Genomic DNA, 15,448 nt, shown 5'->3' on the forward strand with positions numbered 1-15,448 from the left:
TCAATAGGTGCAGAAAAAGCATTTGATAAAATCCAACATCCATTCCTATTAAAAACTCTTCAGAGTATAGGCATAAATGGACTTTTCCTTAAAATAATCAGTAGCATTTATTTAAAACCAGCAGTCAGCATCATATGTAACAGGGACAAACTGCAACCATTCCCAATAAGATCAGGAGTGAAACAAGGTTTCACCTTTACTATTTAATATTGTATTAGAAATGCTAGCAATAAGAGCTGAGAAAGAGATTAAAGGAATAAGAATAGGCAATGAGGAAACCAAATTATCACTCTTTGCTTATGATATGATAGTATACTTAGAGAACCCCAGAGGTTCTACTAAAAAGTTATTTGAAACAATCCACATCTTTAGCAAAGTTGCAGGATATAAAACTAACCCACATAAGTCATCAGCATTCTTATATATCACTAACAAAACCCAACAGTTAGAGTTACAAAGAGAAATTCTGTTGGAGTACAGGGTCAACTTGAACCTACATTTCCTGCTGACAGGGTCAACTTGAACCTACATCTCCTGCTGAGTAAGAGGAGTATGAGGCCCTTGGAACAGGCATGTGACATGTACACACTTCCTTAGGTTAAGACACTTAGTCATTAAATTCTATATATACAGCCATAAGACACATAGTCATTAAATTCTATATATACAGCCATACCACCATAAAAGGAAAATTCCACATTTAGTCTTGTGATTGGAACTCGCCGTTACTTAAAGAGTATATAAGTTGTAATATTCCCGGACTGTATAAGCAAGCCTGCCGCACCCTTTCTGCACCATGTAACCGATCCCTGAATAAAGCATCATCTTGACTCCACGGCGCTCGACTCAGTGCATTTCTTCCTAGTTGGAAGCCGGTGACGACCGAAGACCCCAGATAGGTGGGTAAGTAGAGGGCAGATATTCCTCCCGCAATAAAGGCACGCCAGGAACCCCACAACTGGCGCCTGAACAGGGACAGGGTATAATCTAACCCTGGACCAGGGACCGGACGTAGATAAGCCCGGGAGCTTGTAGGGGAGTAGAGAGACTGCCTCGGCAGAGCGGGCTCTGCCTTCACTGAGTTGCCCCTATTGAGAATAGGGAGGGTAGCTAAAAGGTATGGGAAGTGGGGAGAGTATTCCACTTCTGTTGCCGGAGGAGAGGATGGTGCTTAGTAAGCGCTTATATAAACTTTGTGCTCAAAAGGAATGTAAAATCCCCATAAAAACATGCAGGGAGTTTATAGAGAAGATTTGGGACGTCTGCTCATGGGTCCAACAATCAGGCATAAGAATAGGAAGATGGCATCTAGTGGGTCAGCAAATGGCCGCATATGACTATACACACCCAGGGATCATTGAGATCCCTCCAGTCCAGTCTATCTACCCCCCGCTTCCCAAAGAAGGGACTCCCCCCGTAGAAAGCAATCTCGCATACCCCGTCTTCCCTGCCGCTGAACCTAAACTCCCTGTAAAAAATGAAAAAGAAACTCAGAATGCCCTTAGTGCCTCAGACGTTGGTGAATTAGAAAGCGAGGCTGCAGGGTATATTCCACCTCCTTACAACTTGCCCTTTCTTACTGCCCCGATAATTAATTACCCAAAGCGGTGAGACCCTTGAAGAATATTATGTGTTATATGTTTGTTTAGTGTTGTAACTGTGTAGTCTGTGTGATGTGTGTTCTATGTTCTGTGTGATTTGTCTGTTTTATTGGTTGGAAAAATTTTTAAATGGAGCTCCATGTTTGTCTGTGTGTGTCTGTGTTAAAAGTTAGCAAACTTGTAAGAGATAAGGATTCAGCCTCTGTGTGCAGGCTTAGCAAATATCAAGAAGCTTGAAAAATCTTTCTCTCTCCCTCTCTCTGTCTCTGGCTGACTGCAGCAGCCTGTGAGACAAAGGGAGAAAAGTGAGAGAAAGGAAGAAAAAGAAATGAAAAAATAGATTGAAAGGGATTTGGAATTTCGGAAAGTTAAAATATGTATATAGAAGACCAGTGTGCTAACATTTAAAGGAAAGAAGTTTGAATGGAATATCTACGCATTCTCTGTGAAGGCAGAGAAAAGTACTGAATGGGCTTGGAAATTTATAGAAACCCTTTGGATTCTGAAATGGGAAAAGGTGAAACTAACTTCTCTCTGGGGGTGGAGGTCCTGGAAACAGCCCTTAGTCTGTTTTGCTGATTTAAAAGCTTTGTTAAGTTTAACAACAATGATTAAGAAATTTGGGAATTGGTTGTTTGAAAATTTGCTTGTGATTTTAAAACTTTTAACCTGTTGTACTAATTTTGTAAGTACATGGAATTTAGCTATTTTAAACGGACAGAAAAGGAAAGAGGAATGCAGGTGATTTAGGAAGGACTGATTGGTAGGAACAATTAGAGGTTTGCATGGTTTTAAAAAAGGTGAAAGAAAATCTTTTGGGAGTAGGTGAAGAGGTGGGGGGAGGGAGCCATCCACCTCCACTGTCTTTATAGTAGCATCAGGAGCATCTGATAGGAAAGTTCTTTAAGGAGATTGTTCAAATTGTAGCCAGGGAGAAAGAGAAGGTTGGAAATGGGTGAATTTGGGAAGAAACCTGATATTGGGAAACTGATGGGTTAAATCTTGAAAAGGATCCCCATTAGGAAATTTGAATGGGGAACCTGAGGGAAGTTTTTTCTAGGGGGCAGGAGTGGGGGAAGGGTGGCCATGTGGAATCCTCTCCTCCCCTCACCCCTCTTAAGTATGTTCCTGCTGCTTTTTTTCTTATCTGATTACAGCCAGTTCAGCAAACTGATTTTTAAGGACATACTTTTAAGTTAATTGATTGAATATTTGTTTCTTGATACATAAATATTTTCTTGGTTGAGGAATATGGTCATAAATGTGATCCATACTTTGGTCCGAGTATTTCTAAAAGTTTAATTGCTATGATAAAAACCTTCTTGAATTCTTTTATGTGGAATCGGGTGTTTTGTATAAGTTTAAATTGATTGTATTGGGTCATCCTGAGGTTATTTAAAGGGCCTCTGAAAATAATAATTTTTTTCTTTGCCCTTTGAAAATGTTTCTGTTATGGACAATATGCAATTTGGGATATTTTTCTATGTATTGGGTATTTTAAAAGCCAAATGATTTGTATGTATAATGTTCACTTATGTAACATCTGCCCAGATATGATAATTGTTCTAAGTTGTGAACTTACTGAGACAAAATTTCTTTCTGTTATTACTACAAGGTTATGATAAATAATTGTTTAAGAGTTATCAGAAATTTGATTAATGACATCTGTTATTGGAGGTAAAAAATTTTTTGGGCTTAAAATTAATTAGTTAATGCTATTTGGGAGTTTTAAAGCTCCACCCTCTGACAGTTACTGGGACAATTGATTGATAAGCTGTTAAAACTCAACTGCTTATGTTATGTTATAGTTATGTTCTTGCATTTTTTCCTTTTGTAACTGATCTCTCTGATCAGAGCAATGGTCAATAGAACTGTTAATGTAATTCAATTATGTCATGCCTTACTATTTTCAGTCTGGTCATATGTAATCATTGTATCCTAAATGCTTGGGCAACTGAGCATTTTGCCTGGTCATCTGTCTGTTACTGGATATTTGTGTTTTATTTCTTTAAGGTTTCTACATGATAAGAGGACAATTAACGGGGTCTGTGAGACCTCACTGATGTTGCAACTTGGGACTGCACCCGTTTGCTTGGCCTGTAAAGCAAACTCATTTCTTCACATAGGAACAATTCATTTTGGCCTCCTCATGTTTTGCAGCAACCTGATGAACTGAGTCTTTCTATCTGAGACTGATCTAATCTTTGTGCTAGATTTGTGTTTTTGCTCTAGATTTTGGTCAAATTACAGATATTGGCTTGCTTCTGGAACCTGGATCAGCTTTGATCAGCTTTGATTGTCAGCATGATGCACCCACTTTGCAAGGAATGAGAACCTCCTATCACTTCACAGCCTGAAGCAGCAGTTTTAAATGAGAGCCATGGACTGGACCCTGCATCTACTGTAGTTTGGACTAATATAAGGGACTTTGGGAATGGTTGATGAATGACTGTTAAACCTTGCTTAGATCATCTATTACTGTGTGCTTAAGATTTGGGATGGGATTTGTTAATACTGTGTAACTGTTACTGTTATGTTTGAGGGATTTTTAGGAAATGCTACTGTACTAGTCTGTTATGTATAGGGATTTTGATTTGCTCTTGGAATTTATATGGGGAATGGTCAGTGCAGCACTGAAGGAAGAATGTTGTTTCTTTGTAAATAAGCTTGGCCTGGTAGAAAATAGCATTCAAAAGGTCAAAGATAATTTACAAAAAAGAAAAAGGGAGAGAGAACAACAAGAATCTTGGTATACGAAGTGGTTTTCCACTTCACCTTGGTTGACAACATTACTCCCCACCATATTGGGTCCCTTTATAGGTTTTCTCCTCCTTATATCATTCGGCCCTTGGCTGTTTAGGAAATTGACTACCTTTATAAAGAGTCAAGTTGACTCGGTGGTACAGAAGAATGTCCAGGTCCTTTACCAAAGGCTTCATCCCTCTGACTCAATGGAAAATCTCTTCCTACCTAGTACTCCAAATTCACCAGAACCTCTTTGTTTCACAGATGAGGATTTTCACGTGCCATGGTACAAAAGAATATGCTAAGCCATGTCTGTAAGACCATTGCAGTGCCATGACGGGCAACATTGGAGTAACCCTACCAATGGCGGGACCTGGCATGGCAGGTGCACCTTGGATACAAGGGTTGACTCCGCGACCCAAGCCAGCGCTCAATGGCTAGAAAATTCCTTAGCGACATGTGGCCATTTTCCCGTGATTAAAGAAAAAGGGGGAATTGTTGGAGTACAGGGTCAACTTGAACCTACATTTCCTGCTGACAGGGTCAACTTGAACCTACATCTCCTGCTGAGTAAGAGGAGTATGAGGCCCTTGGAACAGGCATGTGACATGTACACACTTCCTTAGGTTAAGACACTTAGTCATTAAATTCTATATATACAGCCATAAGACACATAGTCATTAAATTCTATATATACAGCCATACCACCATAAAAGGAAAATTCCACATTTAGTCTTGTGATTGGAACTCGCCGTTACTTAAAGAGTATATAAGTTGTAATATTCCCGGACTGTATAAGCAAGCCTGCCGCACCCTTTCTGCACCATGTAACCGATCCCTGAATAAAGCACCATCTTGACTCCACGGCGCTCGACTCAGTGCATTTCTTCCTAGTTGGAAGCCGGTGATGACCGAAGACCCCAGATAGGTGGGTAAGTAGAGGGCAGATACTCCTCCCGCAATAAAGGCACGCCAGGAACCCCACAAAATTCCATTTAAAGTAACTACTGATTGTATAAAATATTTAGGAATCTATCTGCTAAGGGAAAATCAGAAACTTTATGAGCAAAACTACAAAACACTTTCCACACACATTAAGTCTGATCTAACCAACTGGAAAAATATTAAATGCTCTTGGATTGGGCAAGCAAATATAATAAAGATGACTATAATACCTAAACTAATCTATTTATTTAGCGCTATACCAATCAGACTCCCAAAAAACTATTTTGATGACCTAGAAAAAATAACAACAAAGTTCATATGGAAAAACAAAAGGTCAAGAATTTCAAGGGACTTAATGAAAAAAAAATCAAATGAAGGTGGCCTAGCTGTACCAGATCTAAAATTATATTATAAAACAGCAGTTACTAAAACCATCTGGTACTGGCTAAGAAATAGACTAGTTGATTAATGGAATAGGTTAGGTTCAAAGGACAAAACAGCCAATAACTTTAATAATCTAGTGTTCGACAAACCCAAAGACCCCAGTTTTTGGGATAAGAACGCATTATTTGACAAAAATTGCTGGGAAAATTGGAAATTAGTGCGGCAGAAACTAGGCATTGACCCACACTTAACACCGTATACCAAGATAAGGTCAAAATTGGTTCATGACCTAGGCATAAAGAATGAGATTATAAATAAATTGGAAGAGTGTAGGATTCTCTCAGACCTGTGAAAGAGGGAGGAATTTATGACCAAAGAAGAACTAGAGATCACTATTGACCACAAAATAGAAAATTTTGATTATATCAAATTAAAAAGTTTTTGTACAAACAAAACAAATGTAGACAAGATTAGAAAGGAAACAATAAATTGGGAAAACATTTTTACAGTCAAACGTTCTGATAAAGGCCTCATTTCCAAAATATATAGAGAATTGACTCTAATCAAGCCATTCTCCATTTGATAAATGGTCAAAGGATGTGAACAGACAATTCTCAGATGAAGAAATTAAAACTATTTATAGACATATGAAAATATGCTCCAAATCATTATTAATCAGAGAAATGCAAGTTAAGACAACTCTGAGATACCACTACACACCTGTCAGATTGGCTAGAATGACAGGGAAAGATAATGCAGAATGTTGGAAGGGATGTGGGAAAACAAGGACACTGATACATTGTTGGTGGAATTGTGAATACATCCAGCCATTCTGGAGAGCAATTTGGAATTATTCTCAAAAACTGTGCATACCCTTTGATACAGCAGTAATTCTACTGGGCTTATACCCCAAAGAGATACTAAAGAAGGGAAAGGGATCTGTATGTGCCAAAATGTTTGTGGCAGCCCTGTTTGTAGTGGCTAGAAGCTGGAAAATGAATGGATGTCCATCAATTGGAGAATGGTTGAGTAAAGTGTGGTATATGAACGTTATGGAATATTATTGTTCTGTAAGAAATGGCCAGCAGGATGAATACAGAGAGGCCTGGTGAGACGTACATGAACTGATGCTAAGTGAAATGAGCAGAACCAGGAGATCATTATATACCTCAACAATGATACCGTTTGAGGATGTATTCTGGTGGAAGTGGATCTCTTCAATAAAGAGAGCTAATTCAATTTTAATTGATCAAGGATGGATAGAAGCAGCTACACCCAAAGAAAAAACACTGGGAAAAGAATATAAACTGCTTGCCTTTTTGTTTTTCTTCCTGGGTTATTTATACCTTCTGAATCTAATTCTCCCTGTGCAACAAGAGAACTGTTCAGTTCTGCACACATATATTGTATCTAGGATATACTGTAACTTATGTCACATGTAAAGGACTGCTTGCCATCTGGGGGTGTGTTGGGGGCCGGGCCAAGTCACAGGAAAACGGGAAACCACAACAGAGACTGCCTCTTCCAGCTTCCCCGAGCCTGACGGGGTTTCGGACGTCTCCGGCCCTCCTCGTGGAGATGGGAGGAGGGAATCACCAGACAGAGAGCCGAGGTTGATAGAACAGTGATGTTTATTGATGTTACAAGTCAGCCGTGTCTCCCTGAACCGTCCCGTGCCGCTCTTTTTTATAGCTCTTTTCCTTCCTCCTTGCTGTACACCAATCGGGATAGAGAGTCCTCCCCAATCCCTCCCCGAAAGGAGGAGCCCAACCTTACTGTGCCTCCCCTCTCCCCCAACCAGTCCAGGCTCCACCACGCCAGCAGTGCCAGCGTGGTAGTCCAGGGATCCGGGTTAGGGTGGGCCTGACACAAAGGCATCTCAACTCACTCCAGGAGGGTCAGGTCCAGAGCCTCTTACAACTCCCCCTTTTTGTTTTTTAATTGGGTACAAAATATCTGCTTTAAGAGCTTCAAGAGCAGCAAGGATGGTTTTTAGGAGAATTGAAAGAATGCAGGGTAATAGACAGAATGTAAGCATCAACAATCCAATTCCAATGAATCCAATTGTAATCCAATGAACTAAATCTGTCAAATTCACACCTTTGAACCAAGAGGTAAATCCCTTCGAGATTTCCTCATTCCATTCTTTGACAAAAACAGTAGAAGCATTTTGCATAGCAGAAATAATAAGATCAAGGGCTTTCAATTCGCCAGTAGCATTTGTAACATAAGTAGCATTTTTTAACACATCTTCCAAATATTGGTGTAAGGTAGAGTTAAAAGGAACAGGGGTAACACATACAGGGTAGTATTTATAATGACATTGCATTCTCATATAGCGGAGCATCAAAGCTTGTTGATGTACAACCACTTGCAAAACCTCAGTTGTTTGTGCTATCTATCTGTCTTGATGTCTCCAAGCTTGTCCATTCTCAACCATAAATTGTTGTAACGAAGCGGCTACAAAACTTAACTGATTTTGTATATTATGTATCTGTATCTCTTCTATAACATTGAGAGCCAAATTCACTCCTGACAATGCAGCTGCCAGTTCCCCTTCTCTTTTCTGTCTACTTAATCTTCCAATTAATTCATCAGAAATAGAAGTAGCAAAATCATCAGCTTGAACAGGATGAATAGTGTAGGGAGGAACTCTAAGAAGAAACACAGCATAACCTATGTAATTCTCATTAAGTCTATTAGTAATCAAGGGGTTATTACATTGGATCACATATCCACCCTCCACCTGAGTAATGTTAGGGTGCCTACAAAGCATAAAGGCTGCATTATCTAGCATAAGAACCTGTCCTTTAAATTCATAACAGAGAGTACTATTTTCTCCATAATTTCTATGGCAGGTAGAATTTTTGTTTTGGAATACCTCTAACCATTGTCAAAGAGACATGTAATGGATTGAAAAGATTCACAGAGATATTTACACCGTATAAGGCCAATCCTATTTTCCATAGCTGAGTTTGTGGAATATCCTCCATCACCAGAGAAGGGGCTACTAAAACGGAAGTGGAGGTGGTATTTCTATCCCAAAAAATTAACTTCTCCTCTCCAATGTTGTAAATCCCACCAATTTGTCCTGTAGAACAACTAACCATAGGGGTAAATACTATTCCATCTGCATCATGGGCACATGAAGGAAGATAGGATTGCCTTATGTGTGACACATTAATCGGGTCCTTATGTGGGATTGCTAACAATTCAACATCTAATGAACTAGTAAAATTGTTGAGATCCTGATCTCTGTGGGATCTTTGAGAAGTTTTCCATGATGTCAAAAGAATACAATACTCTAAAACATTTGAGCTATTTGTATCATAATATACACAGATAGGGGCATAGCGGGTGTGGAAAGTGAGGGTACCATTGTGAGTCTTATTTGTGAATGCGATTGGGAAATCTAACCAAGGGCCATCAAGAAAAGAAGCATTGCCACGCACAATTAATGGAAGGGGTTGATGACGCCATGTTATCATTTGGAAAACAGGCAAATTTGGAGTAACAGCCCAATAATTGGCTGCCTCTTTGGTGGTTACAATATCTTTCCATTTTAATGTATGGGGAACCATAGGGGCGGCGATAGCGGAATCAGTCAAGATGCTAGCCAAAAGGCCTGTGATTAGTTTCCATGTTGCCTTGCCGGATGCATTTTTCCTCCTGCCTCTACGTCCCCTCTTGTAAAGTTTCTTTTTTCCTCCCCTCCGTCTCTGCTTCAGAGATCGTCGACGGCATTTGCTGGACTTCTCTGACATTTCGTAACGGGATCCATCTCTTTTCTCCTTCTCCATTCTCACCTGTAGAGACACAAAGATATCCTCTGCCTCACAATGGCCTTGTGAGGGCCATTCCAATTTCCTTTCTCGTCTTTCCACCACACAGTACTGCCCTCCAGGCAAGTCTGTGGGTGTAACTCATTTTCTTGTTTTTTATGATTGTCATTTCTATTTGGGGAAGTAATGTAAAATTTCATGGCTGGTGTTGTACCATCCTCTCTGACTTGTAGATAGTTCAGAGTAAATACTGCTTTGGCTACTTGTGCTCTAGTCAGCCTTCCAGCCACTCCCCCTTTTTGTTTAATGAGCGTGCGTTTTAGAGATTGATTAGCACGCTCCACTATTGCTTGTCCTGTAGGGTTATAAGGAATACCTGTAATATGATGAATGGCAAACTCATTAAGGAAGGCTTTAAGCCTCAAGAAGTATATGCAGGGCCATTATCAGTTTTTACAGTGAGGGGTACTCCTACAACTGCAAAACATTCTAACATATGTTGTATTACACTTTTTGTAGCCTCACTGTTTTGTAAAGTTGCCATTATAAAGCCAGAAAATGTATCCACAGTTACATGAATCAAAGAGGATTGAAAGTGAGTAACGTCCATTTGCCAAAGAGAGTTTGGTAGATCACCTCGAGGATTAGAAGTAGTTTCTCGAGGAGGGGGCCTAAAAGGAATACAGGCAGTACAACGTTTGACTATCTGGCGGGCTTGATCCCGGGAAATACCATATAACCTATGTAAATATCGAGCGGATAGGTGGAATTGAGAATGAGCTAACTCAGGGGCTAAATACCATATAGTTGTAACAGGGGATGAGAGGGAAGAATCCACTATAGAATTGCCCTGAAATATAGGCCCACACTGCGAGGTGTGAGATCTAATATGAAGAACATATATAGGCTCCTTTCTAACAAGGAGTAAGCTTTGAACTTGTTTGAACAGTTCCTTAATAGAAGAACTTGACATATCCAACTCAGCATCAGCTATGTGTTGAAGAGCATTAGCACAATATAAACTGTCAGTGATAAAGTTAAAGAGCTCATGAGGCAATAACCTCAATGCAAAACAAATGGCTGCTAGCTCATTCTTTTGAGCAGAAGAGAAAGGAGTCTGTATTACTTCTAATATTTTTTTTTTCAGGGATATACACAGCAGCCCTATTGGCTTTAGTGGCATCTGTAAACACATTTACGCCATCTACTGGGTATTGTGAGAGAGGGCTTCTGGATAAGGTTATGGGCATCTCTTTCCATCCCCGAATGACGGGGGGAAGAGGTGAAGAGGTGAATGTATGGGTGATATATATCACAGCCAAGCTTCATATTCTTGAGCTAACTCTCTAAGGACCTCTGGAGGAGATGATGAGTAAATGATTGGGCGTTTCCCAAAAAGTTGTACACATCTTTCACTAGCTTTCATTACTATTGCTGCTTGTGATTCTTGGCGGTCTCTTAAACACTTCTTCACCTTGCTTCCATTTACCCACTCTAAAACTCCGCATGATTGAAAAAGGACAGCAATCATTCCTTCATTATTGAGTATAGTCAACCCTATTGGTTCTTTTATATCAACACGTGTAAGGGTTTGTGGAGCTCTCTGTGCTATAATGTCCAGGACCCTTAAAGCATCCTTAGACCATTCTCGGGGTGAATTTAAGTTTGGATCTCCTTTCAGAATTGCATAGAGGAGTTCCATCTCTTGATCTGTTATAGGAATCGAGGTCCTTATCCACTGGATCGAACCTATCAATTTTTGGAAGTCATTAAGTGTCTTTACCTTTTCCAAGGCCATTCTGGGAATTTGCTTAGATACTTGATTCCCATTAATTTGATGGCCTAAAACTGAAAATTCAATCCTTTCTGAATCTTTTCTGGGGCTACCTGAAGGTGATTCTTATTTAATGTTATAATAGTTTGTTCTAATATTTCATCTATAATCTTTTGTTGAGGATGTGAAATTAATACATCATCCATGTAATGGATTATTTTTGCTGTAGGAAATCTCTCCCTAATGGGGGCAAGAATAGCACCTACATACATTTGACACAAGGTAGGGCTATTAGCCATTCCTTGAGGGAGCACTTTAAATTGATAACGCTCTGCAGGGGATTCCAAATTAATAGAAGGAACAGAAAATGCAAATTTTTCACAATCATCTGGATGCAAGGGAATTGAGAAGAAACAATCTGCTATATCTATTGTAATAATTTTCCATCCCCTTGGGATAGCAGTAGGTGAAGGTAGGCCAGGTTGAAGTGCACCAAATGGCACCACTGCCTCATTCACCTTCCTTAAATCTATTAACATTCTCCATTTCCCTGATTTCTTTTGTATGACAAATACTGGAGAATTATAGGGGCTTGTTGATGGTTCAATATGTTTCTCCTTTAGTAAGTTTTGAACTATCTCGTGGAGGGCTTGTAACTTCTGTTCTGTTAGGGGCCACTGGTCCACCCATATAGGTTGATTATATTTCCATTTTAAGGGGATAGCCCTCACTTCCCAGGTGGCCCCAATCAGTTTAAATGATGATCTTCAGTACTCAGTTGCGCCCCCATACTATTCAAGACATCCCGTCCCCATAGATTTACAGGAAGCCCAGTCACACAGAGTGGTTTGAAAACACCCTGTCTATCCTCATACTCCCATCTCAAATATCTTGGGGTTGTATACGCAGCCTGGAGACCACCAACTCCAGTTATTGGCTGAGGTCTCCGTCTCTTTTCCCACTCTAAAGGCCAATCTTCCTCTCTTAATACTGAAACATCTGCTCCAGTATCTAACATGCCCTCTATGTGATGTCCTTCTACCCCTAGTGTAATCATGGGACGGTCTGCTGTGATTTGCTGTACCCAATTTATTAAAGTTCTAGGAGTTGTCTTTACATAATTCTTATCTATTCATGGAAGTGGAATGGCCTTTGCTATTTCCTTTTCATATGTTATCTCAATTGGCCATGCATGAGGATTCGTAATCCAAATATCTTTTTCTCCTGGATTTAGTAATTGACTATGTATGATAATAGAAGGAAAATATTCAGACCCAATAACTAACCGAGGGTAGTTTTGTTCAATTACTTTTACAGTGACCGTGCTCCATGGAGAGAGCTCAATCAGGGGTTCATTTAATGCAATTATCTCTCTCCTTGCTTGGGTAGAAAAGGTTCTGCTTGGGGGCGGAGTTTGCCGGGACGGCTCATCCCCCCCTGACCTCCCGGTCTCCCGTTTCCCGCCCTCTGTCTCTGTCCTGACCTACAATATCTAGCAATATGTCCTGATTTTCCACAGGAATAACACTGTATCCCCTTCTTTAACTGGGTACAAGCTGATCTATAATGGCCTGACTTCCCACAATTAAAACATTTCCTCTCATCAGTTGTTTTTTGCATTCCTTTCACAAGATTGGCCATTGTTTCAGTAAGCATAGCCATAGGATCCTTCTCTGGAATGTCTAATAATTTATCAATCAACTCCTCAAGTGTAGGGCTGGGTGGGAGAGAAGCCAAAACTGGTTTGTATTCAGGACGGAGGCCCTCCTTAATCAATTGTAAAGTTAATTGAGGACCGGCCCCAGTTTTTCCAAATGTACTCTCTACTGTCTCCTGTACTCTAGATATAAACTGTAGAGGCTTCTCACTAGGTTTCTGTTTGAGTCCTGATATTTTATTTGTCCCATTTTGAACCCCCATTTTTTCAAGGGCTCTAGTGTGAACTGTCTGCACAGCTCTCAGCACTTGATCATTAAGCTGGAGCTGAGCTTCAGGAGTAATCCAATTCCCCTGTCCTGTGATCATATTTATGGCCTCTTCAGCATTAGCTATATTCATTTCCTCCACATATGCTCTCGCACACCTTTGTGCAAAGGCCTTGAAGGCAACAAATTCTGCCGGGCCTAAAACTGTCTGCATGATTTCTGCATAATCATAGGGAAGCCATGGTGCAACTGCAATAGAGGCAGAAATGCACTTCTTTACATAAGTAGAACCTGGCCCATATTTTTCTATAGCTTCTTTCATATCTTTCAAAAATTTGTATGGCAATGGCCGATGAGTGAGTGCGTGAGTCCCATCATTTAAAACTTGTGTAAACACTGGGAACGCTCCAGGTTTCAAACCCCATTCATCAAGATCCACATCCTCCCCCTCCTTTAAGGCCACTCTCAGACTTGTAGTTAATATACTCTGGTATGTACCTTCTTTTGTTTGAGGGGGTTGCATAGTAACGGTTTTTTGTTTTTCTCGTTTCTCACTTCCTGGTTCTCCAGTTAGCATACTTGTGATTTTTTGTTTGTGCCCCCCCCCATTACCTGGCTCCCTAGAAAGGTTTCTATGTGGACTAAAGGGTGGGTCTTTGTTTATTGGTTCTTTCTCCCCTGGTTTCAACATAAATCCTGCATGTTTTTCTCCTGTTCTATGACCCTGATCTAAGAAAACTCCCCTTTTTTCAGGGTCATCCATCAAAAAAGTTCCCTTTCTTTCTTTCTCAGGTCTCTCCTGGAACTTTCCATTCCCTGCCCTTCTTAAACTATCCCACGGGTACATTGGCGGGGGATCACAGGAGAAATAAATCTCGTCCTCACTCTCCGTACCATAAAGGGAGTCACCTACCTGTGTCTCTAGAGAGTTTATGGGCGGTGGGAGTGCAGGATGTAAAGCCGCCCCCACTACCGTATACATCACAAAATCTTGTTTGGAAAGAAAGGATGGGTCTTCTTTGTGGCAGGAGGCCATCTGCTGGCCAACCACTCCCCACCGGTCGGGGTCTATACCGGTGTGTTCTATCCAGGGGCTGACTTGAAATATTTTTCTGACCCATTCCCTGCAAGCTCTATATTAATCTTTACCCCGTTACTCTTACACAATTTATACAATTGACAGGCGAGTACGCCTACATCCTCTGGCTCAATACAGGCTCTTATTTGTTTCTGTCCCATACTTCTGCCTTCTAGTGAACTATTCTCTGAGTTAGTTCAACTAGGCTGTCTGGTCTTCTCAATTGCTGACCTGCAGCAATATGAGGTGAAAGAGCGCAGCACTTACCTCTTCCTGGTTCCCGCGGTGAGTAGACTCTTGGTCCGGCTTGGTCTTCATCCAGGTCAGGTCCCTGTTCCGGCGCCAGTTGTTGGGGGCCGGGCCAAGTCACAGGAAAACGGGAAACCACAATAGAGACTGCCTCTTCCAGCTTCCCCGAGCCTGACGGGGCTTCGGATGTCTCCAGCCCTCCTCGTGGAGACGGGAGGAGGGAATCACCAGACAGAGAGCCGAGGTTGATAGAACAGTGATGTTTATTGATGTTACAAGTCAGAGAACCATCCCGTGCCGCTCTTTTTTATAGCTCTTTTCCTTCCTCCTTGCTGTACACCAATCGGGATAGAGAGTCCACACCAATCGGGATAGAGAGTCCTCCCCAATCCCTCCCCAAAGGAGGAGCCCAACCTTACTGTGCCTCCCCTGTCCCCCAACCAGTCCAGGCTCCACCACGCCAGCAGTGCCAGCGTGGTAGTCCAGGGATCCGGGTTAGGGTGGGCCTGACACAAAGGTGTCTCAACTCACTCCAGGAGGGTCAGGTCCAGAGCCTCTTACAGGGGTGGAGGGAGGGAGGGGAAAAATTGGAACAGAAGTGAGTGCAAGGGATCATGCTGTAAAAAATTACCCTGGCATGGGTTCTGTCAATAAAAGTAATTTTAAAAAATCCCAATAACTGAGTCTGCCCAGGCAATTCTGACAGAATAAGGGGTTCCAAAGCAAAAGCATCTGAACTAGTGAGATTGGGGGTGGGGTAGAATTGCCTATGACAAAGTGAATAGGAGCTAAGGGTTCCCATTCTTTCAGGTATTTGTAGAAAAATCTGCCAGTTTCACCAATGTTCTATCTCTTCCTCACTTTTTATTTTCTCACAGAAAGGAATTATCAAATGATCATTCCACATATAAATCCCAAGAGTAAATCAAAATCACTATACATAACAGACTAGTACAGTAAGTTTC

The 15,448-nt window shown here is 41.0% G+C and overlaps 1 protein-coding gene and 1 gene segment (V, D, J or C); both read right to left on the reverse strand.

The window, feature by feature from the left end:
- The window catches only part of LOC127547486 (immunoglobulin kappa light chain-like), a 387,121-nt gene that overhangs the window by 257,520 nt on the left and 114,153 nt on the right, over window positions 1–15,448 (reverse strand).
- LOC127547485 (uncharacterized) lies at window positions 7,289–14,849 on the reverse strand. Its single transcript, XM_051974420.1, has 2 exons — window positions 14,502–14,849; window positions 7,289–9,481 (listed from the first exon to the last, which is right to left on the reverse strand). The coding sequence occupies exons 1-2, from the start codon at window positions 14,550–14,552 to the stop codon at window positions 8,525–8,527; spliced, it is 1,008 nt and encodes a 335-aa protein (XP_051830380.1). The 5' UTR covers window positions 14,553–14,849; the 3' UTR covers window positions 7,289–8,524.

Source organism: Antechinus flavipes, chromosome 2 (genome assembly GCF_016432865.1).
Source record: "Antechinus flavipes isolate AdamAnt ecotype Samford, QLD, Australia chromosome 2, AdamAnt_v2, whole genome shotgun sequence".
Taxonomy (NCBI): Eukaryota; Metazoa; Chordata; class Mammalia; order Dasyuromorphia; family Dasyuridae; genus Antechinus; species Antechinus flavipes.

Coding starts and splice junctions, on each gene's coding strand:
- LOC127547485 (XM_051974420.1), bottom strand. CDS start 14,552: ATGAAGACCAAGCCGGACCAAGAGTCTACTCACCGCGGGAACCAGGAA. Junction 9,482..14,501: donor ACCGCGGGAACCAGGAAGAG/GTAAGTGCTGCG, acceptor GTGTCTCTACAG/GTGAGAATGGAGAAGGAGAA.